The sequence below is a fragment of the Diabrotica undecimpunctata genome, chromosome 2, assembly GCF_040954645.1.
Source record: "Diabrotica undecimpunctata isolate CICGRU chromosome 2, icDiaUnde3, whole genome shotgun sequence".
Taxonomy (NCBI): domain Eukaryota; kingdom Metazoa; phylum Arthropoda; class Insecta; order Coleoptera; family Chrysomelidae; genus Diabrotica; species Diabrotica undecimpunctata.
This window is the reverse complement of record NC_092804.1, coordinates 131,283,150-131,305,995: the sequence shown is the minus strand read 5'-3', so window position 1 is coordinate 131,305,995 and position 22,846 is coordinate 131,283,150. Positions and strand designations below refer to the sequence as shown.

The window sequence follows — 22,846 nt, the reverse complement described above, 5'->3', positions numbered from 1 at the left end:
ATTTCAGAAAAATTGTGAAGAAATTAGGATTTAGGTGGTGAAAAGTGGAAGACAATAGGAAAATTTTAATCGAAAAAACTGACAAGAGCCAAACGAACAGAATTTCTAAGTGACTCAAAAAGTACAAATCTGAAAGTAAGATATTTATTTCTTTACATTATAACTAATTGTAAAGTAATTCACAATATTTTTGTAGATAGAAATATTGTATATAATATGTAGTGATGAAACGTATATACATAGTTCCCACACAGTTCCAAAAGGTTGGGATGATGGACGAAACAAGTGCATAATATCTCCGGTATTTGAAGGGCAACGACTGATCATCTTATATTGTGGTGGTAAAAATGGATTTGTCAAAAATGCTGCGCTCATTTTCCCGGACAAAAAACTGGTGATTATCATGATTCACCAGAATTATATGAAGTGGTTGAAAGACAAACTTCTTCCCAATTTACCTACCAATTCAGTTTTAGTAATAGACAATGCCCCATATCATGTGACTCTTGAAAAATGTCCTACATCGGCTTCGAAAAAAAAGACATCATGAAAAAATGGTTGACAGAAAGAAACATATTTTTTGATAAAAGCGAAACAAGACCGGAGCTGTACAGTAAGGTACTCATTGCTAAACCTAAAAATCCAGTATATGCTGTAGACCAATTATTGGCACAGCACGGCCACTCGGTTTTACGTTTACCACCATATAATCCGGAACTTAACCCAATTGAAAAGATATGGGCCATTTTAAAAAATGAAGTTGCAGCAAAACGAAAATGATGATTTTTAGGTAAGGCGTAGGCTTCTATCTATTTACCAAAGTAGTCACCAGCAACCAATATAAAACAATTCCCTCTTATAGACATATAATACAAATAGACTGATCGCTGCAATACATTACTGTTCCCGTTCCCCCAGTGCTACAGAGAAAAGTGACGCAAAGCAACCTTTGCATATTTTTTTAATGGGCCTGATTTATCGACGACGTGACCTTCCTATTGGTCATTTAGGTCACGTGGTCAAAAAATCCGGTCCGTTAGAAAAAGATCAGGGACTGCTTTAAGTCAGTTTTCCCTGTCGCAGTCTATATGTCTATATTCCCTCTCCTGGTACCTGAGAGACATCCAACGATTTCAGTGGCAATCATTTTCAAAGGACTTCCACCGTTATATTGCTTCATAGATCCAAGGTCTTAGTTACTCCAAAATGAGCTCCTGTAGTTCCTCCTAGAATTTCAGCCAATACTTCTTTCCGACTTAATCTTGGCAAGACTATTTGATGTTTCATCTCTTTTCCACTGGAACTCAATAAAACACTTTCGAGAACACCATTAACCAAAACCAAGCTGTCACATTGGGCTCAGTAACATTTCAGTGCTTAACTTTTTAAGGAAACATCTTTCCATTTTGGCCGATGTCAGTAGTTGTGAGTTCCTATCGTCAGTAGGTTGAACCAGTTTCTTTACACATAATAGCGTCTTTGTCATATTTCTACTCTACCCTGTAACAGTGTTTACAATCAATTTCGCAAGGCCTTTTTGAAAGAGCATCAGCATTACCATACAATCATCATTATCTGTGTTCCACTTTAAAAATATTCTTGAAGCCGTTCAATCCATCTTGCAACTTATCCTTCCGAGTTTTCACAATTGCCAGTAGTTCTGTAACATTTTATTTTTGCCATGTAAATCATAATAATCATATGTAAACAGTTCATTTTGTGTTCTAAAAATATTAGTCTGAACAACTTCAAAAGTCAGTTTATATTTGTTGAGTGCTGCTTTCAAGGATGATTGTTTACTGTCTTGCTCTTCAATTCATCTTTTTTGATTCGCCTCTAGAAATTTTTAAATAAATGCTGAGTTTTTAAACTGACTACCTACGCATGGAATAAATAAAAACCCACTTAGGGAAATATACCTGGTTTTATTTTCAATTTTTTTCATATGTATTTACAGCAGTACATTGCTTTGTTTTTTGTATGGGGTATGTCCCTAATTTGTTTAACTGTTTCTAAATAACTTTTGTTTTTATGTACAACATAAAACTGGTATTAGTTTCTAAGAAACGCAAATTCTCATTACTGCATATCATGATATGATAATGGCCAAGGTAAGTATAAATATATTGTTTTAAAATAGTTATTTTCTGAGATTATCCTTGATACAAAAATTTTTACTAGTTTTAGGTACTGGGACATTCAGATAAATTAATAATTAACAATAGATAAAGATGTAAAGAGATATTAGTTTGGAATGGACATTAGTATGTAAGATATAATCAATTATGTCCAGTTAAATTTGTTACAGTGTGGAATAAAAACAGCTGGTTGCTAACAAATTTGTACTGTTTAATATTCTCATAATCTTCCTTTCTTTTGGGAAATAATAAGATAATTCTAACAGGAATGTAGTAAGTAAATAAGGTAAGTGGGTTTGTTTCTCGTTCTTGTTAAATTAAAATTATTTCTCATTCTTTTTTTTTCTTTTGTATTATTTTTCTTCTGGCTTCAGTATGTGCCTGTTTATAAATAACACTGTCAGTGTATTTCTGTAAATATTTTCTACTTTTCTTGTTTCTCCTATATTATATTCTAATAAATACTCTGAGGAATGTCATATAAAGGCTAAAAGAACTTAATTAAAGTAATTACTTTATAAACAGTGTCTCACTCAACAAGTTTGGGTTGTTGTTTAAGTGTAAAGCCATATCGTCATATTGTATTGATTTTCAGCATATATTTTTTAATACATCTTTGTTTTTACAGTAAAAATTGCAAAATAAAAGTTGTTTGCTATACTATAGATCACTAATTAACATTCTTCATAGTGATTTCAATCTCTTTAAACTAAACCAAATAGTTTTCAGTTATAAAAGAAATAATAGGAGATTCACCTAACACTAAGAAAGCTTTTAAAAATGAGTTAATATCACACCAATATAAAATCATAATTCCACAGATAATACTGACTAAATATGTCTACACTTTAACGTCTCTTTTTCTTTTCTTGCTTTCTGCCTCTATGATAAGGCCTTCTTGGAGTATTTTGTGGGGTACTTTGTTCAGAACTTTCATCATCACTGTCGATCTAAAATTCAAAATGCATAACTATACATTTTGAAAACATGTATATTAATTAATATCGCTTACCCTTGAGCCCCATGAAAGATTGTCTTCTGGTGAGTCAGATATAAAAATACAAGCTACTAGACAAACTATTTGGAATATCGCACCTAAATATAAACCATAGCGAACTATAGTTACAGTCATGTCCTCTACACCTATATTAATAGCAGTATTCATTTTAAAAGTGGTGCTAAAACAATAAAATGGTTGTGTCAATCTGCCTAAAACTAAAAACCCCAATTAGAGTTACTTTTTCCAATTGTACTTATTATTTTTCACTCTGAACTGAGTCGACCAAAACAAAACAGAATTGATCAATATTATGATTTAAATAATTCATTTTACTTTTGACAGTGACATAATAAAATTGAGGTTATTCACAATGTAAAACGACTTACCATAGATAGCAGATTAGCCCATTTTCAGGGAAGGATACTTAAAGATAAAAATAAAATTTCAAGACTGAGTTCGCAATATGTGATCAATTGAGTAATTTTTATATTTTATAAATATATGTATACTAATGACTTAAAAAGCATAATTTACTTCACTCTAACTATTTTATAATAAGTGGGAAATGGAGGAAAAAGTTTTCCCTCATTCTAAAAATAAAATTGACGATTCTATAATATATTCCATAGGTTCAAAAAATAAATCAGAAAATTATAAAAAGGAATGCAATAGTCATATAAATTTTGCCATGAAAAACTTTTTTGTGCACGCCAATGGATGTTCGTTGTCAAATAATAAAATGACGACGGATATAGTGTTACATCGGATGACGTAAATCATTTTTTCGTGATCTTTTCTACATTTTGATTTTTGATAAATTCAAAATTGTTACTGCACAATATAAAAATACTTAAAATTAAACGTTTTGCTGGAGATATATAAAAATTTCGTTTTTATGTTTTATTTACACGTTTTAAATTTTAGATTTGAAATAAGTATTTAAATAACTAAATTCGTTAGTATGAAAAAATGCATTGAATTATTGAATTAACTCTTATTTGACAATTGTCAAAAAATAAAATGTTTGAAAATAAAAATCATTTATTGTAAAGGGGTCATGTTTTTCATGAAATCATATTGAATATAACTTTATTCCACCTAATATTTAAACATTTAATATACACAGGTTTTATTACCGAAATACAATAAGTTGACTTTTGCAGAAGAGGTTAACTTTTTTACCTTAGACCGAAAATGGCGTCGCCTGTATATATTGAAGAGGAATTGGGAAAAAAATGGGATAAATGTTTATCAGATGGAGTTCTTAAATTTGGTGAGTGTTTATTATTCTACTTACTGCCTCACAAGTATATAATACTTAAATAAAAAATAGTTTGTCTGTATTTTATAGATTATGTCATCACCTAACCTTTATTTATGTACTTATACCCCATTTGCAAATAATTTTTATAATTCCGTATAATCCTTTATTCAGGTACGTGATTAATTTGTTTAAATAATTTCGTTTGTGAATGATCTTAATTAAATTAAAATTTGGATTTTATTTTAGGTGGAGGTCTTGTATTAGGCTCAGTATTTTCCTTATTATTTTTCAAGAGAAGGCGATGGCCTATCATAATGGGTGGAGGATTTGGTATTGGAATGGCCTATTCGAACTGTGAAAAAGACCTTAATGCCACATTTGTCAGTAAAAAGTAAGATTCCAGTCTAAAAGTGAACAATTTTGTCATAGAGTTAATGGTCTTTAAGTGACAGTGGGCTATTTATAGATAAAAATTGTGTAGTCATTTGTAAATATGAACATTAAATATTGTTACACCCATATTTTTATTTAATTCTTACTTTATTTTAATATTATTTAATATTGTTTCAATGTTAATAAAGCGGGTACGTCACTATGCATTATTTTTTTCACCTATGTATGGTATGGTAGCACCTTACCAAGGAACCAACAGTACTATTGTGTATCATAATCACATGGTTTAACAGTATTCAAATAAGTACTATCAGTGTTAAGGAAGATTGTGATTTGTTATACCTCATTCACTGATCCAAGTCCTAATTTAGTAAATTTTAATAACTTAGTAATTTTTTTGCAAGTAAGTTAAAAAGTAAACAATTATTTGCACGCAATTTATAAATAAAATAAAACTAATATCAATTAAAACAAATGTTTAAATGTAATTTTTTTTTAGTCATTTATATGCTAGTATTTAGAAATATAAAGTTTTAAACAAAATTAACAAATGTACAATCCCAATATTCTTCTTTTTGCAATCACAAAAGTCTGCTACAGTAAGTTTATTTCAGCTATTAATACAAGGTGTTAATTGCAAATAGTTGCGAAGAACTTCAATATCTGATTAGGATTACCACAATGTGCAATGAATATGGACCCAAGGTAAACACTGCAAAGATAATGGTTGTCAGTAAAATACCATCACAACCAGAAGTGGTAACAGCTTCTGGAGAGAACCAACAGTATCACATCTTGGTTGCAATCTAAATGAGAACTAGGACATGAGCAAAGAAATTAGAATATGTATAGAGAAGGCCAGAGCTGCATTTTTTAAGATGAAGAAAATCTTATGTGGAAAAAATATTATTTTGACAAAGTTAGATTAATATTCTCTATTCTTTTATATGGTGTCAAAGGTTGTACTTTAACAGATACACTTCCAAGATAATTTGAAATATGGGTATATCAGAATTCTGCAAATAAGTTGGGTAAATGGAGTTCATAATAAGGTCAAAATCGCAGAGAGATATAATATACTTCATTTATTAATACAATGCACTATATATGCAAGGAGATGAATATCATGGCTTAAAAATCGGAGAGAAAGGTTTAGCAGATACTTTGTATCTATTTTCCGAGCTGCCATCAACAAAATTAGTATAGTCAATCTGATAGCCAACACATGATAATCGAGCATTTGTGTTGTATGTTTCTGACAAAGATTGGTTCAAAATATTCCCAAGCTGAGCGAACCAACTGTAGTGTCACAGAGTACATGCAATGATTATAAGAACAAAGTCCATTCACTCAACTTGGAAATATTTTGATAAATTCATTGTCATAAACATGCAATTCAAAAATTCCTACTGCTCAGTATTAATACTTCAAATAAACTTACCATTTCATTCAAAAAATAAGAAAAATGATTAATAATTGGACTGTATATTCATTAATTTTCATTAAAAACTTTCTATTTGTAAATACTAATATATGAACAACTATAAAATTTTAAAAATAATCTTATGTGCAGCTTTATTTTGTTAATAAACAGGTTGTGAAATTTTTTTGTTTAAGTATGTACTATGGATACTCAGACCAATGAACTGAAGAGAAGAATATTGGTCTTGGGTGTGCAGCATATGGAAAACTGAGGTAAACTTTTAGAAGTGAGCTGCTCAGATGCCTGAAGAGAAAAGTATTTGATCAACTAATATACATAAAGTGCAGAAACATTTACTGTAGCAAAAGCCTCAGCTAAAAAACACACACAGAGAGTCACACGGGAAGAATAGAGCGATCCATGTTAGGAATAACTCTGTGAGACAAAGTAAAAAAACGAAAAGGTCAGGAGAAGAACCAAGGTGACTGATGCCATTGAAAAAATAGTCAGACACAGAAGGTGGGTCGGACACATAGCTAGAATGACAGATGGGTAATGGACAAAGAGGTTATCGGAATGGAGACCAAGGGAAGACAAGAGAGGCATCAGTTGACCACCTATAAGATAGGCTGACAATTTAAGGAAACAAAATAAAAACTGGATGAGGGTGGTACAAGATAGATGGGGCTGGAAACATGAAGAAAAGGCATATGTTCAGCATTGGATTTTTGAGGCTGATTGAGTGATCATTGATGATGATGATTGGCTATGAGCTTGTATGCTTGGCTTTATGGTAATTTCCAGCCACTTCCTGTGGGTAAAAATTTAATCAATGTAGCAAAAAATAATAACCAAAATTACTATTTTATTATATTTTAGACAGTTGAGACTGGGATCAGCAAACCGAGTATACATGTGATTACATCATATGGAGATAGAAACAAGAAGAAAGTTAAAGATGAAAAATGTAGACTACCAATGGAATATTTCTCTTGCAATGCACAATGAGGATATTAAAAAATAATGTTAAGATTGTAGGATATCCAGAAGAGTACATAAAATTTTTAAATAAAAAAGTATTACACATAATGGAAAAGGAAATGTGGAGGAAAGAAGAAAACCATATTTCCACAAAATGTATTTTGTTGCCAAAATATATAAATATTAGACTACATTTCAAACATTCTGCTTGTTGCTAATTTAGGTACTATGATGGAAAATAAATTCTATATTTGGTTAAATTCAAATTCATTTATTGATGTAATTTTCCCAGTAGCCTAACGTGTCAAAATAAAAGCAGAACAATAGTTCTATTAAAAAATCTTATATTTCATAAAAACACATCAGTTTGAGTCAAAATAGTTTAAAATTGAAATTTCAGAAATTCCTCACTACAATAAAATACATGAGGGAAATATATTTTCTTTAAAGCATTGATTTATTAAGTGTGTAAGAGTGCTTGTGCTAATATTTTTATTATCCTAGTAGTTAATGTTAACATTTAAGCCATATATATCACATTTTTTTTGTTTTTTAAGCTGTATATTATTTCCCGGGTATGAATGATACTTCGGAAAAGGAAAAGCTATTTGAGGAATTTACATTGATGTTCTAAAAAAATCTATATATTTTATTAAGTTGTGGGCAATTTGAGAAAAATGATTATTAAACTCATCTGATGGATTAATTAATAATTAATTAATTAATTAATATTATGATGGATTAACCTTTACCTTTTTTATTTCATTTTTATAGTTCTTTAAAATCATTTAACCTATCTATGTCCACTCACAATCTGCCAACCTATCCATGCCCACTGCACAACTTTAGATAACACTGGATTTTTCTTAATCTCATTGGCAATGTCTTTGGCACTTCTTCTTAGCCTTCTGTCGTCCATGTTTGGATATAGGCCTCTCCCAACTCCTTCCATCGGTCTCTATCCTGAGCAACATATTTCCAATTTGTTCCGGCTATTCTTTTCATGGCATCAACCCATCTCATCTGTGGTCTTGCTCTTGGTCATTTACTTTCGTAAGATCTCCAATGTTGTATTGTAGTATTCCAACGTTGGTCTTTTTGACTAGCAGTGTGGCCCGCGAAGCTCCATTTAAGTTTGGCAATTTTTGTTGTTATGTCCTCGACTTCTGTTTTGGATCTTACCCAGTCATTCCTCTTTTTATCTGACAGTCGTATACCTAGCATTGCTCTTTCCATTGTTCTTTCTGTTGTGGCTAGTTTATTCATGTTTGCCTTGGTTAGGGTCCAGGTTTGACATCCATATGTCATGATAGGAAGGATGCATTGGTTGAACACTTTGCTCCTGAAGTATTGGGGTATTTTGCGGTTCTTAAGTATCCAACTAAGTTTTCCAAATCCTGCACATGCTAGTCTTGCTCTTCTAGTAATTTCCGCACTTTGGTTCTCTTTTTCAAGTTTCAGGATTTGGCCTAGGTAGATATATTCCTGGATTTGTTCTATATCACTGCCATTTATAGTTATACGTCTGGGGTCATCTGTGTTTGTCATTATTTTTGTTTTTTTTTTCATATTCATTTTTAGGCCGACGTATTGGGAGCTGGCTGCTAGTTCCCCCATCATAATTTGCAGTTCCTCGAATGTGCTCGCTATAATCACTATGTCGTCAGCGAATCTGAGGTGGTTTAACTTGTTGCCATTAACGTTAATGCCATAGGTTGACCAATTTGTAGTTTTGAAAACGTCTTCTAGGGCTAGGTTGAAAAGATTTGGCGATATTACGTCTCCTTGTCTCACTCCTCTCTTAATGGTGATGGGATTTGTATATTCGTCTAGTTGTACTATCATAGTTGCATTTTCATATATATTATATATATTAGTTGCCTATATCTCGAATCTATTCTACAATTATTAATAGCTTGTTCTATGGCCCACATCTCGATACTATCAAACGCCTTTTCATAGTCGACGAAGGCAAGAAATACGGGTAGTTGGTATTCATTTGCCTTCTCTATCAATGTTCTCATTTTCAGCAGATGGTCTGATGTACTATATCCTTTGCGGAAGCCAGCCTGTTCAACCGGTTGGTAATTGTCCATTTTGTAGGTTAACCGGTTGTTAATAATTCTCATAAATAGTTTGTATACTTGACTGAGCAACGATTTAGGTCTATAATTCTGTAGATCACATTTGTTCCCTTTTTTGTGTAAGAGTATTACTAGACTCTCGTTCCAGTCTTTAGGGATCTTGCTACTATGGATACGCTATTAAATAGCTCTGTTAGTAGAGGGATTGTTAATGTCTTGCTTGTTTTCAAGAGCTCGGCAATTATACCGTCGTGTCCTGGAGCTTTATTATTTTTTAGCTCTTTCTATTTCGAATCCCTTTATATTTGGTAGTACTTCTGATCTCACGTTTTTTATTTTTCTTTTGACGTTCTCCTTTGTTGTTTCATTAGGCTGGCCTTGCGAGCTGTACAAGGATGTGTAGAAGTTTTCGACAATATTTGTTATTTTATATTTGTACTTCTCTTCCTTGTTGTCTTTGGCACAGATTAGTTTTTCTGGGATGTTCTCAAGCATCAAAACATCATCTGAGCTTGGTGGTTCTGGCGCATGTACTTTCTGTAGCAATCGGCTAAGAGCATAATCATAAGCAGATAACATAAGAGCCCATCTAAGCATTTTGGGTGACAGCATCTCTGGAACACCTTATTTCAGATTAAAAATACCCAGCAATGGTTTATGGTCCGTTATTATGCTTATTTGCTATTGAATTTTTAATGCCTGATATTATGGCCAGTGCTTCTTTGTCGATTTGGGCGGAATTGTGTTCAGCAGATGATAGAGTACAACTATGGTACGCTACTGGATATTCACTTACCTCATTATCACGTTGACTAAGCACAAAACTTACCCCGTAAGGGCTGGCATCACACTAACATTGGCTAACACTGGTTCTTTCGCTAAAATGTCTTTTAATAAATCAAAAGACTTTTGTTGTTTGAAACGTCACTGCCAGGGAACGTCCTTTTTTCCTGGAAACGTAATAGTACCGCTCGCACTTTTGAATCTATTTCTGAGCTCCCGACTATTAAAATGTCAACGTAATAAGATAGTTGACCTGGAATATCCGTTAATCTAGTGTCTACGAATTTTTGAAAAATTTGTGAAGCCACGGATATACCTAACTGTAAACGATTGCATTTAAAAGCCTCTTTATGCGTAATTATTGTTTGTGCTTCAGCAGCTTCGCGGTTGACAGTTAACTGCAGATAAACTTGCGCCATGTCCAGTTTTGCAAAAACTTTACCGCCCAGAAGTGTGGATAAGATACATGTCCCGATGGCAGTGAATAAGGTTCCGGCTTTAACGCTAAATTCAATGTGGATTTTTAGTCACCACAGATCCTAACCTCCTCGTTATCCTTGTAAACAATCACAATTGGGGTGCACCATTTCGGGTGTGTAATCGGCTCTAAAACCTCCTGCGCAATAAGCCTGTCCAGTTCCACTTCGATTTTGTCTTTTAGCGCAAATGGAACTTTACGCGCTTTAAGCATAATTGGCTTTAAATTTTTATCTAACGATAAACTTACTGGGGGACCCCGGGAAGATCCCAAATCTGTATTAAATACATCTGGGTATTCTTCGGAATAATTACTCATGGATAAAATCTTACCTTATGCTATGGTTAAATCTAAACTATCAAACCAGTTTCTGCCCAGTAGACTGGCGCGGTGTGCCTTCCGTGTCTACTCGTATAAGAGGAAGTGTCGCTGATCGTTGGCCTCTCTTGACCTCCTGTCACTGTGTTTTGATAGTCTCGCAACATAATACTGGATTGATTTATTTTAGGTTCTAGATTTAAGATTTTATGGTAGGTTGATTTGCAAGCATAAATGCCGGGTTTTATTACTAGATAATTTATGGGAGAAATTAAAATGAATTATATTTTTTGCTATTTCTTATAGTACTTCTGATTTACCTAAATGGCTATATGGGTGGTTTACCGTGAATATAGAAAATAAAACAAGTTTCAAAAAATTATATATTACAAATCTGCAGCAGATTCACAGAATATGTTTATACAACAAATAACAAATGAATGGAAATAAATTACAAAACAATTAATTATAAAAGTTTGTTTCACTGGAGCTATTTAGCTACACTATATTCTTTCTACGGTGATTTTTATGGAAAACCTACAGATTGTTATAAATCGTTACTATCTACAAGAATCGTGTGGGCAGCTACAATAGTTTTAAATAAAAAACAAAAATAGATACGTAAATTAATCGAAAGTCATTAAATATATTTGTAAAGTGCCAGATTTTGTATATTGGGTGTTTCAATGTATACTTAAGGCAACATTATAGCCTTAATTATCAAATTTATTTTGGATTTTAGTAGTAGTAGATCAAAAAGAAGTAAGCGATAGATTCTGTCATGACAATATTAGCTCTCTAGACAGATTTGACAATTTTATTAAAAACGTATTAAACAGTGTCAAGAAAAACCAAATCGCATCTAGTTTTGGTTCTAGAAAGCACATGCAGCAGGTATCGACAAAACCACCTGCAAGGTAATAAAGGAATTGCCAAAAGGTGTTAATCACATATATTTAACGCCATCCTTAGATTAAAATATTGGCCTAATCAACTAAAAATTGATGAAATAATGATTCAGAAACTAATAAAACACCCAAATGAAAAAAATTATGTTGTCAAATCTTTCTTATATTGTCAATGCTTTCTAACATCTTTAAACTCCAGGAACATCTTCTTTTACAACAAAAGATTATGGCAGATTCATATACCAAAGATTTGAAATCAGATCGCCAATTTGGTTTTCGGGCGAAACGCTCAACCATTAAGCAGACACACAGTAACTCACGCTATATACCGAGCATTAGAACGCAAGGAAAGTTGCATATCTAATTTACTAAACGTTAATTAAACCTTTGATAAAGTGTACTATAAAGGCACATCATCATTAGCCGTTTCGAGTCCATTGCTTAACATAGGCCTTCTGTAAATAATTCCATTGCATCCGATCTTGAATCCAGTTGTGCTAGATGCGTCTGATGTCGTCCGGATCCATCTTGTTGGAGAACGTCGTCGATTACGATACGCATCGTATCTAGGTCTCCATTTTAAAATTTTCTTGATTTATCTTTGACTCTGGCAACATGGCCTGCCCAGCTCCATTTCAGCGTTTGTAATTCTTTTAACTGCGTCCGTAACGCCAGTTTTTCTCCTAAGTATTTGATTTGGAACTCTGTCTCTGAAGGATATATTCAACATTGGCCTCTTAATTGCTCTCCGTGTCACTTGTATTCTATTGATTACTTTTCTTCTTCTTCAGGTACCATCTCCGCTACGGAGGTTGGCAATCATCATAGCTATTTTAATTTTTGGGGCAGTAGCTCTAAAAAGTTGTTTAGAGCTGCATCCAAACAATTCTCTCAGGTTCTTGAGCCATGAAATTCGTCTTCTTCCGATACTTCTTCTGTCATCTATCTTTCCTTGCATTATGAGTCGCAGGATGCCATACTTCTCGCCCCGCATCACATGTCCGAGATACTGTAGCTTTCTTTCTTTAATTGTTAGTTCAACTTCCTTCTCTTTACCTATTCTTCTCAGTACTTCATTGTTCGTAACTCTATCTACCCAGGAAACCCTCATAATTCTTGTATAGGTCCACATTTCAAAGGCGTTAAGTTGTCTCATTGTGTCTAGATTTAACGTCCATGATTCCACTGCATAGTATAGTACACTGTATACGTAACATTTTGTTAGGCGTACTTTAAGAGCTAATGTTAAATCTTTGCCACATAGGACCTTTTTCATTTTCATAAAATTAGAACGTGCTTTTTCGATTCTGACTTTGATTTCTGCAGTGTAGTCATTATTTTCTGTTATAAGTGTTCCTAGGTAAGTGTACTTTTTTACTCTTTCAATCTGCTGGCCTTCCACTGTCAAGATTTCGTTAGTATTATGGTTGTTTTTACAAATTTTTATAAACTTCGTTTTTTTGATATTGAGCGAGAGTCCGTACTCCCTACTACACATTACTATTTTACTTATGAGTCTTTCCAGGTCTTGTAAACTATCGGCTATTATTACTGTATCATCTGCATATCTGATGTTGTTAACTAAGACTCCATTTACTCTTATGCCGACTGTTTCATGGTTCAGAGTTTCTCGAATTACCTCTTCATAATAAGCGTTAAATAATAGAGGTGATAGTATGCAGCATTGCCTGACATCTCTCTTTATTTCCATTTCTTCAGATGTCTCTTTTTCAATTCGTACTATTGCTCGCTGATTGTAATAAAGGTTTGCTATTAGCCTTAAATCTCTTTCATCTAGGTTTTTATTTTTTAGAATTTTCATGAGTCGGTCATGTTTTACTTTATCAAACGCTTTATTGTAGTCTATAAAACAGACGTTAAGAGGACGGTTAACATCCAAACATCTCTGCGTCAGCACGTTGAAGGAGAATAGTGCCTCTCTGGTACCCATACCATTGCGGAACCCATATTGTATGTCACTAATATCCAGCTCCAGTTTAGTGTGAATTCTGGCGTGGACAATTATCAACAGAATTTTATTACAGAATTTTTTACCAGAATTACTTTTCTGGTAAAGATCAATGTTTCTGCTCCGCACCTTATAACTGGGAGTACTGATTAAAGACCTTCCTTTTTAAGCACATGGGAATATCTGATCTAAAGACTTCCTCAGTTTTCTGTAACCTGTACATGTTAGTCATATTCTTCTGTGTAAGTCTGTTGTTTGATTGTCTATTCCTATTTAAATCTCGTGGTCTAGATACTCTAAAGCCATATAGACTGTAGAAAATTAAGAAAACAGCTGCCAATTAAATATTTCCGCCTATTATTCCATAGTGAAATCGGGAATTGGCGACCATATGAAGCCAAAAGACCACGAGGAAGACCGCAAATGCGATGGAGCGACGATATTAAAAGAACTGCAGGGCCAATGTGGAAACGTCTTACAAACAACAGTCTTACATCAAGTAAATTTTGTAACAAGTGAAAAATTGAGATAAATTGAGTTTAAGTCTCTGCAAATAAATTTCACACCAAGACGAGAACACTATCCACCACATTTAAATAATATAGTTAATTACTAGAACAACATACTTGGCATATGATCAATTAAACGGTAACAAAAACATGAAAATGTCTGAAATTAAGGACAGCATCAAAGGAATAAATGCCAAACGTCATGACAGACTACTGTTCCATACAAATGCCCTACTGTAACTATTAATAGACTTACAACAACATAGGAAGCCCAAAAGACACTGGCCAGCAGATCTCGGCGAGAACGAAAAAGGACTTTTGTAGCTTATAAAATTATATTAATTTTGGTGCCTAATTAAAAAAACTTTTTATTAGATTAATTTACAATTATTTAATTACTAAAATCCAAAATTAATTTATGGCGTTAAATGCAATTAAAACTGTGGAGTGTAATTTAAACATTAAAAATTCTGTATTTTGGACATACGAACAACAAAAACGAACAACTATGCATCTTATGCTTATAACTAACGAAAAAAATCCGAGTTAATTGTGGCAAATAAAGACTGTTTATGAATATACCAATCTCGACAGGTCCAAATGCTCATTTGCAGCTTCAGCAAATTAGCACTAGATTGCTAAGAATTCTTCATGTTGTCCGACCTTTGATAATAGAGGAGATTTCATAACAAGAAGATGTAACGAGCAATTAATTATGTAAAATAATTTTACCTGATCAGTTTGTAATGTTTACATAAAAAAGAAATATTGACTTTCAGCTATTTAGGTATTTAAATTTTCAATAGTATAAAGTTTCTGAAATGTACAGTTTGTCAAATATAGCAAATCTGAGCATATTAGATGGCAGTCTCGAGTTTGGCCAGTCTAAATATAGCAGTAAACATCATGTACAGTTGGTGTAGAAATAAAGTATGTAAATGTGTAACGAGAATATAGTTAAAATCAAAATTTATTGGCAAAATGGTGTACAGTCAAAAGAGGGTTTTGTTGTTATAATCGACCTTACATCAGCCAATCGGCTTATTGTATCTTCCATTCGTGTAACCTACTGGGCCAGGTTTTCAGTGTTAACGACTATTTACATAGCTAGGACCAACGATTTTACATGGCGTCCGAAACACACATTAAAAAATTTCTGGTGTCTGTGTCGCGGATCGAGCGATAACGAGCGAATTAATAGGTAATGTACTTCTAAATGACTTTAAAAAGATCAAGTAAGAGCTGAAACGGCGTTAGTTTAACTGAGATCCACAAAATTGTAAAATAAATTAAATCTATCAAAGGTAAAACTTCCGTTGATTTTTCGACAACAAAATAAAAAAAGACGGAATGTCGCACCTAAAATTAACTTAAGGATATTGATAAAGATTGCTTCGTCGATTCATAATTAATTATGATACTGTTGATAGGAAAATTCCAACTTTTCGGCGCATAGATTAAGAAGGGCATGGCATGGGATTTCACTGAGGAAAAACTAAAAATGACAGATTAGTAGGTAGTAGTAATAGATATGACCAGATATCCAATAAACAGTAAGAGAAATTTTTTTGCAAAATATGAAAGTTTTTTAAAGAGAATTATCTCATAATTTATATTTACGCACACTTGCGTAATTTATTCTAAAAACACGCCAACTTTTTAAAAATCATTTCCCTGCTATGCTAGCTGTTTGCTTTTTATAATTCTCAACACTCTGGACAGACTGACAGTGAAGTATCAAAATTATGTGACTTATTCATTGCGATATCTGCTACAAGTGCGCCTGTAAAGCGTTTTTGTACTAAAGAGGATTAAAAATGTCAGAAATTTCACAAGCGAAGAGAGATAGCTAAATTATAAATTAATTTGTTAGGAATGACGAATACAAGTAAAAGTTTGGTAAGTCTGTTTATAATTTTATTTGAATTTGCATCTCTTTCCTCTGCTTCCAAAGATTTACCGGTAGTAAAAATGGTTTTATGGAGATTGTCCATGTGAAATTCCAAGTGATCAAATATATTAATCCATACAAAGCTACAGTATACGATCTAATACTAGGAACAGTACTAAAATACTTACCTCGAGAGATAATTGTCCTACTAGGTCACTATACAATAGTATCCTACGACTATGTTACTTTCCCATCCAGTGAAAATTGCCAAGATAGTTATGATTACTAAACCAAGTAAACCATCTGTAGAAGCAAATTCATACAGACCAATAAATTACCTACACCAAATGTCAACAGTTTTTGGGAAACTACTGCTCAAAAAACTGCTACCCCCAATTTGGGTTTAGAGAAAACCAATCCACAATAGAGCCGTGTGATGTACTAGTTCACTATGACATGCATTGAGGAAAAAAAGTTGTGTGCCTCTGTATTCTTCGGTGTATAACAAACCTTCAACAAAGTATGGCATGAGAGAATACCATATAAGATGACGAAGAAGAGTATTTTCTTCTTCTTCTTTAGGTATCGTGTCCGTATTCAGATGTTGGCCATCATCATGTTTACAATTTCCTAAAACCGTTCTCTATCGGCTGATGCGCGAAATAATTCTATAATTCACAGTCTAATATTACGCAGCCATGAAAGTTTCTTTCGCCCAATCCATCTCTTTCCTTCCACTTTTCCTTGTATTATACGGCAAAGTAAATAGTATTTGGGTCCTCTAATTATATGGCCGAAGTATTCTGTTTCCTTCTCTTTATGATGTTTATAAGCAAGCGTTCTGAATTCATCATTTTAAGAATATCTTCATTGGAAGTGTGCGAAATCCATGATATTTTTAGGATCCGTCGATAGCACCACAATTCGAATGCTTCTAATTTGTTAAGCATTGTGGTTTTTAATATCCATATCTCCCAACCATATAATAGGATACACCACACGTGTAGGACCTTCTTGCGAATATGTATCGACAAGTTTCTGTTACATAAAACCATCGAGTTAGAATCTATGGAGAGGGCATCACGTGACTAAAAACGACCTCACTTCGGCCATATTGTTTTGACATTTTTGACAGATCGTATATGTTTATTTACGTTTGTTGTTTTTCGAATATTTTTAGTTTTATAATACTTTTATAGAAACTGTAATAATATATTGTGATAGTGCATAATAATGGTTTCTTAATTACTATTTAAATGGGAATAAGCCACAATTAAAGGTTAAAATACGTTTATTGACGTTTCAATTTCCACTTCGGAAATCGTTCTCGTATTTTGACATCAGAGAATAAATTAATAGTATTTGACTGTATTAATTTATCTTTATGTATAATATATCGTGTTTTTAGTGTTTACCGCGGGATAAATAAATCATAGTTTATTAAAAATGTATTGCACTTTGTAGATTATGATTAAATCTTCTGAATAACTAGTCATATTTTTATAGTAGTTTTAATATTATTGAGTCCGGCCATGATCCCACCGCCATATTGGTATCACCGTTAGCCACGCCTACCTACGCCGTTTTTAATACACACGTTAATATGCTCATAGCTTCTCCATAGATTCTAACTCGATGCATAAAACTTATCGAATGTCACGTTTCGACATAAAAAGTGACATTCGACATAAAACGTGACATTTGACATAAAACGTGACATTCGACATAAAACGTGACATAATACACGCCTCCACAAAAAATGGCGGCTCCGACAAAAGATAGGGTCAAAGGTCAAAGTGCACTAAAGTAGCTTGCTTTCTACTATGCTTTCCAATCAAAATGGACAATGCAGGAAGCAACTACAAGCTAATCAACTCAGGAGTGCCATAGGGCGGTGTACTAGGGTCCTTTCTGTACCTGGTCTACACAGTGTAACTACTAACAACCTAACCTAACCCACAAACTTTATTCTAATAATAACCCTATACCAATCAAATCCGTGGAAAAATATCTTGGACTGCAATTGGATCAAAAACTAACTTGTAGAGACCATATCAAAGCTAAGAAAGAACAACTAACTCTTAAAACTAGACAAATAAACTGGTTAATCGGAAGACAATCACATATATCAATCTAAAGTAAAATAATCATATACAATGATCTCATGAAAATACATGAAGATCTCAAAATTAAATTTGTCAAGGATGTAATTCGGTCAAGAACTATAAAGCACAACAACTGGATAGAAGATCATATCAACCAACTTGTCAGAAGATTGTCCAATCAACAAGTAATAAAAAGAAAAGAAAAACTGACTAGAAGATATAATTAGATGAATACTAGTGAGCTGCCACTCTGCAACTGCCTCAGATATATATATATATAATATATCAAAATCAACAAATTTGCTTATTACATACTCCATTGGTTAATTATTATTTTAATGGGAATAAGCTACAATTTAAGTTTAAAATATATTTATTGACGTTTCAATTTCCACGTCGGATATCGTTCTCAAAATACAAACATGATTTTATTTTGATAACGATTTCCGAAGTGGAAATTGAAACGTCAATTAACTTAATTTAAACTTTAATTGTGGCTTATTCCCATTAATATAGTAATCACTTTACGATGCCACAAGAAAATAGCTTCAGAACAATACTCTATTGGTTGTAGAGTAGATTGTAAATATGAAATTATTAAAATAAAAGAAAATGGAATTATTATTATTATAAAAAATGGCTATAGAAGATGCTTATTTCTCATTTACCACCTATGAGTGTTTTTGTCATAGATAACGTTCCATGTTAAAATATACAAGTATAAAAAACCGAACGTTGTGAACAGTTTCCAGTAGAAAACGAAACAATACTAGAATTAAATACAGACGGTTCTGAGGAAAACATTTCAGGTTTTAAAAGTAAAATTCGTCGGCAATCGAGATCCTTTAGGTAAGTTATAAAAAATTGTACTTTTAAAATTTCTCTAGTAATACATTATTGGAGCAGTTTGTTAAATCGAATTATTATTAATACGCGAATTAAATGTTGAGGCTTTATTAGACCTGCAATTAAAAATATTACGAACAACTGTTTTATTTTAGTCGTAGTTTCAAGGACGACGTAAAAACTTAATTTTTTTATCGATTAATATAAAAATATAAAAAGACTTCTTTCTCCATTACATTTTTTGCAACGTCATACATCTTTTGGATCGAGAAGTAGACTACAACCGATCAAGGAATAGCAAAGTCTTTATTTTCAGACTTTTAGCTCTATTTGATAATCTGTGCATTTCTTCCATTTATTATAAAAAAGTAATTCAGTTTAAATTTTAGATTTATGGAAACACCCAGTATATATTTTCAATTTTTTCTTAACATTCCATTTGGATGAAAATAAAAGTGTCCTTATTAAAAATGATTATACTTATCTAAAAGTTTTTGTCATTTTATAAATACCTATCACTATTCAATTTGATTAAACCTACTATTTGACTAGAAAAATTGAATACTTCAGTTCATACTTTCAAGAGTTATCAGTGAATAAAGAGTTTGTTTCAACAAGAACGATATTATGCGCATAAAAATTTTGATACAAGCCTAATACGGTTAAGGGTATATAAAGGTGTAAGAAGGTCCACTCCGATATCATTCTTTTCATTTTCTTATTTTTTAACGTAACTAGTTGATAATTATAATATAGTATGTACTTAATTTTTTCTGTCTGACATAGTCTTATTGTTTTTAAAAGATCCAATCAGTAGGGATTCATCGTTAAAATACCGAGAGTTCTTCAAAATATTTCGCCGCAAATTAAAAATTCATCTTTTATACAAAAAATCAAAAATACCGATACATTGATGATTTTTGCAGCAGCCGCAGACAAAATATTGGGAAGAAATAACACCAGTCGAGCAAGCTTAAACTCCACGATATTGTAAAATAAAATACATAAAACAACATTATTTATAGGCAAAATAACTAATTATTAAAATTTGTTTTATCAATTCATTCCACTGCCACATGACGCTAGCAAAGGTCTTCCATGTTCCAGTTAGATGAGACCATTGCAATATCATGAATATACATATATGGAAGATGAAAACAGATCACATATTATCCCCTTGATATAGAATCAAGATACCTTTCCAGGTGGAGCTAACCACAAGAGAGAGAGGTATAGAATGACCCCAGAAGACACTCAAAGTTTGGTGGCCACAACTTGTACACAGATCGGTCAAAAAAGAAGAATGGTTTGGGAGCAGGAGTATACAGTGGTGATAGCAACAACCACAGTTCAGTCCCACTGGGAAAGTAAAAGAAATTGTACAAGGATAAACAATATGAGGGCTTACGCAAATAAGCAGATCAACATCTACACAGACAGTCAGGCAGCCCTGGGAGCTAATCCAAGGATTACATACAAAATGATGTGGAAATATCGCGGAGAACTTGACAACCAAGCGGACCGTAACAGTGTAAAACTTGTTTGGGTGCCACGTCATTAAGTAATCAACGGCAATGAAAGAGCTGATGAACTTGTCAGGAGAGGATCAGCAACAAGATATTTCGGTCCAGAACCGGTTCTGGGTGTGCCAAAAAGCACAATCAGAAACCGAATAAGAGGCTGGATTCGGCGAACACAGAGAAGATTTTCATAACTAAGACCTGCGAAAAAAAAAGGTGCAGAACTGGGCAAAATGAACAGCAGCTTAACATCATAATAGGGTTACTAAGTGGACACCTGAATATGAGGGGACTATTCAACTCAGATCTAAACAACAGATTATGTAACAAAGAGACCGAGACAGTCAGACATATTTTGTGCGACTGCGAGGCACTGGATCGCAGAAGACAAGCAATATACAGGGACTGCAGACCAAGTCCAAATACATATGGTATTCACTCAAAAGACCTTTACCAACTGGTTTAGGGTAAAAAATATTTTGGAATGGGTGTCGTAAAATATAAAAGCAATAATAATACAATAAGCCTAAAGGCTGCAGCGTCACCGAAGAATGCGTTGACACGGCTTCCAAAGGAAAAAAAATTGCCGGTCATCAACAGTCTACTAACAATCACAGAAGCAGCTATTGAATCTTTCATTTCATAAAATTCCATTCAACACTTTACTTGGTTATCGATAATTCATAAAGATCAATATTAAAACGCAACCAAATGGAGCAATGCTCTTTTTAAGTATAGCATTCTGTGATAGCAAGAGATGTAGTAATGACAAAGTAACCCCTGGTAAAATCACATCCCTAATTGTTGCATTGGTTCCTGAGATATATATACGGTTATGTCTAACAGAAAAACTTTAGTACTGTTCTTTAATATAGAGTAAATTTTTTTACTACAAAACATCAATAAAAATATTAACAGATACAATGAAGTAAAAAAAGGAAGTGTCTTCACTGCCAAGATGTTATCCTAGTACAATTATATACAATTTAACAGTTCAAAATGAATGTATAGCAAACTATACTGCATAAATAACAATTGGTGTATCAAATTGGAAACAATTTATTCTAAAATACAATTAAAATTACAACCTATTCCTAAAAAGAAAAAATTGGTCATGTTAATCGAAATGTACAGCCGGTTTTAAACATCTCATTTCAAGATGTACCTATACCATATCCTGGATCTCTGTGAGATTTAATAATAAATGAGCTGAAGACATACGATTGTTTTCTAAAATAAATATCAGTATTTAAAGTATTTTAGAAACCAAACTGCACTTCTTGTAACCAATAATTTTCTTAACAAGCTTCTAGGACACTGTCCTGTTCGAAAATAATACCAACAGGATAAAAATATATATTCAACAATTAAAGACTAATACCAAAAAATCTTTCCAACAAAATCCACATACCAACATTTCCTAACCTCAATCTTTAATAAAAACATACCGACATGTTTCTGGTCAAGCTGTATTAGCTGTGTATTATAACAAATACACTTGTATAGGACATTCTCTGCATGCGGCTCTTCTAAGCTTCATACAGTGTCCCCTTAAAATGATGAACCACATGATATTTAAGCTATATTTAAATTTATTTAATAGGAAATTCCGGCCAATAGTTAACGTGAAAACGCTGGGTAGTGCCTTCGAATAATCGGTCTAACCAGTTGGAGAAGCCGTCTAGCAGAGCTCCTTGTAAGAGGATGCCGTCATCGGAGTCCGAGCTATCAGAATTAAATCCTATAAAAGCCCCACTTTCGCAGTCAATCTCAGCCACTTTTGGCGTTGGCCCATTTTTAGCTTTCTAAAAGATATAAAAAGTATAAGTATAGGGTAAGTAGATTACGAAAGTGCTTTTCTTTCAAATGTACGAGTCAAACGTTTATGTAGGAAACGTTATCAGAAATTACATATATTCATTAAGGGAAACAGCAGTGGATAATCGAGAAATAGACGGGAAACTGATATCCGGCAGAAAACAGAAAAAAATAATTTCGATGAATACAATAAAATCAATAAAAAAACGAATAACAAAATATAAATATAGAAGAATTAGAAAAAAATGATGATACATTTAACATGTATAAAAAGATAAAAGAAATAATCGGACAAAAGTTTGGTTGACAAACAAGGAAACACTGCGGAGATAAAGATAAGATGTTTTAAAATGAATAGTGTCAGGGTGTAATGCTGTTTTAAAGGCTTTTTAATTTTCTATTCAGCAATATACGATTT

The 22,846-nt window shown here is 32.8% G+C and overlaps 3 protein-coding genes across 4 annotated transcripts in view; 1 reads left to right on the top strand and 2 right to left on the bottom strand.

Annotated features, from left to right (window-relative positions):
* Nucleotides 1-2,717: 2,717 nt before the first annotated feature.
* On the bottom strand, nt 2,718-3,498 carry LOC140433445 (uncharacterized). 2 transcript variants are annotated; one of them, XM_072521447.1, is made up of 3 exons: nt 3,377-3,498; nt 3,151-3,316; nt 2,718-3,088 (listed from the first exon to the last, which is right to left on the bottom strand). In XM_072521447.1, the coding sequence occupies exons 2-3, from the start codon at nt 3,301-3,303 to the stop codon at nt 2,987-2,989; spliced, it is 255 nt and encodes an 84-aa protein (XP_072377548.1). In that variant the 5' UTR covers nt 3,304-3,316; nt 3,377-3,498; the 3' UTR covers nt 2,718-2,986. The 2 variants fall into 2 exon arrangements, with proteins under 2 accessions (XP_072377548.1, XP_072377547.1); XM_072521446.1 differs by having other exon boundaries at nt 3,151-3,478.
* Nucleotides 3,499-4,141: 643 nt separating this feature from the next.
* On the top strand, nt 4,142-4,997 carry LOC140433444 (MICOS complex subunit MIC10-like). The gene is made up of 2 exons (XM_072521445.1): nt 4,142-4,411; nt 4,649-4,997. The coding sequence occupies exons 1-2, from the start codon at nt 4,333-4,335 to the stop codon at nt 4,795-4,797; spliced, it is 228 nt and encodes a 75-aa protein (XP_072377546.1). The 5' UTR covers nt 4,142-4,332; the 3' UTR covers nt 4,798-4,997.
* A 16,656-nt stretch (nt 4,998-21,653) lies between these two features.
* l(3)80Fg (dnaJ homolog subfamily C member 16 l(3)80Fg) overlaps nt 21,654-22,846 on the bottom strand; it is a 58,466-nt gene continuing 57,273 nt past the window's right edge. The window contains exon 11 of the mRNA XM_072523492.1: nt 21,654-22,415. Coding sequence (XP_072379593.1) covers nt 22,203-22,415 — 213 coding nt within the window. The 3' untranslated portion in view covers nt 21,654-22,202. The remainder of the gene's footprint in view (nt 22,416-22,846) is intronic.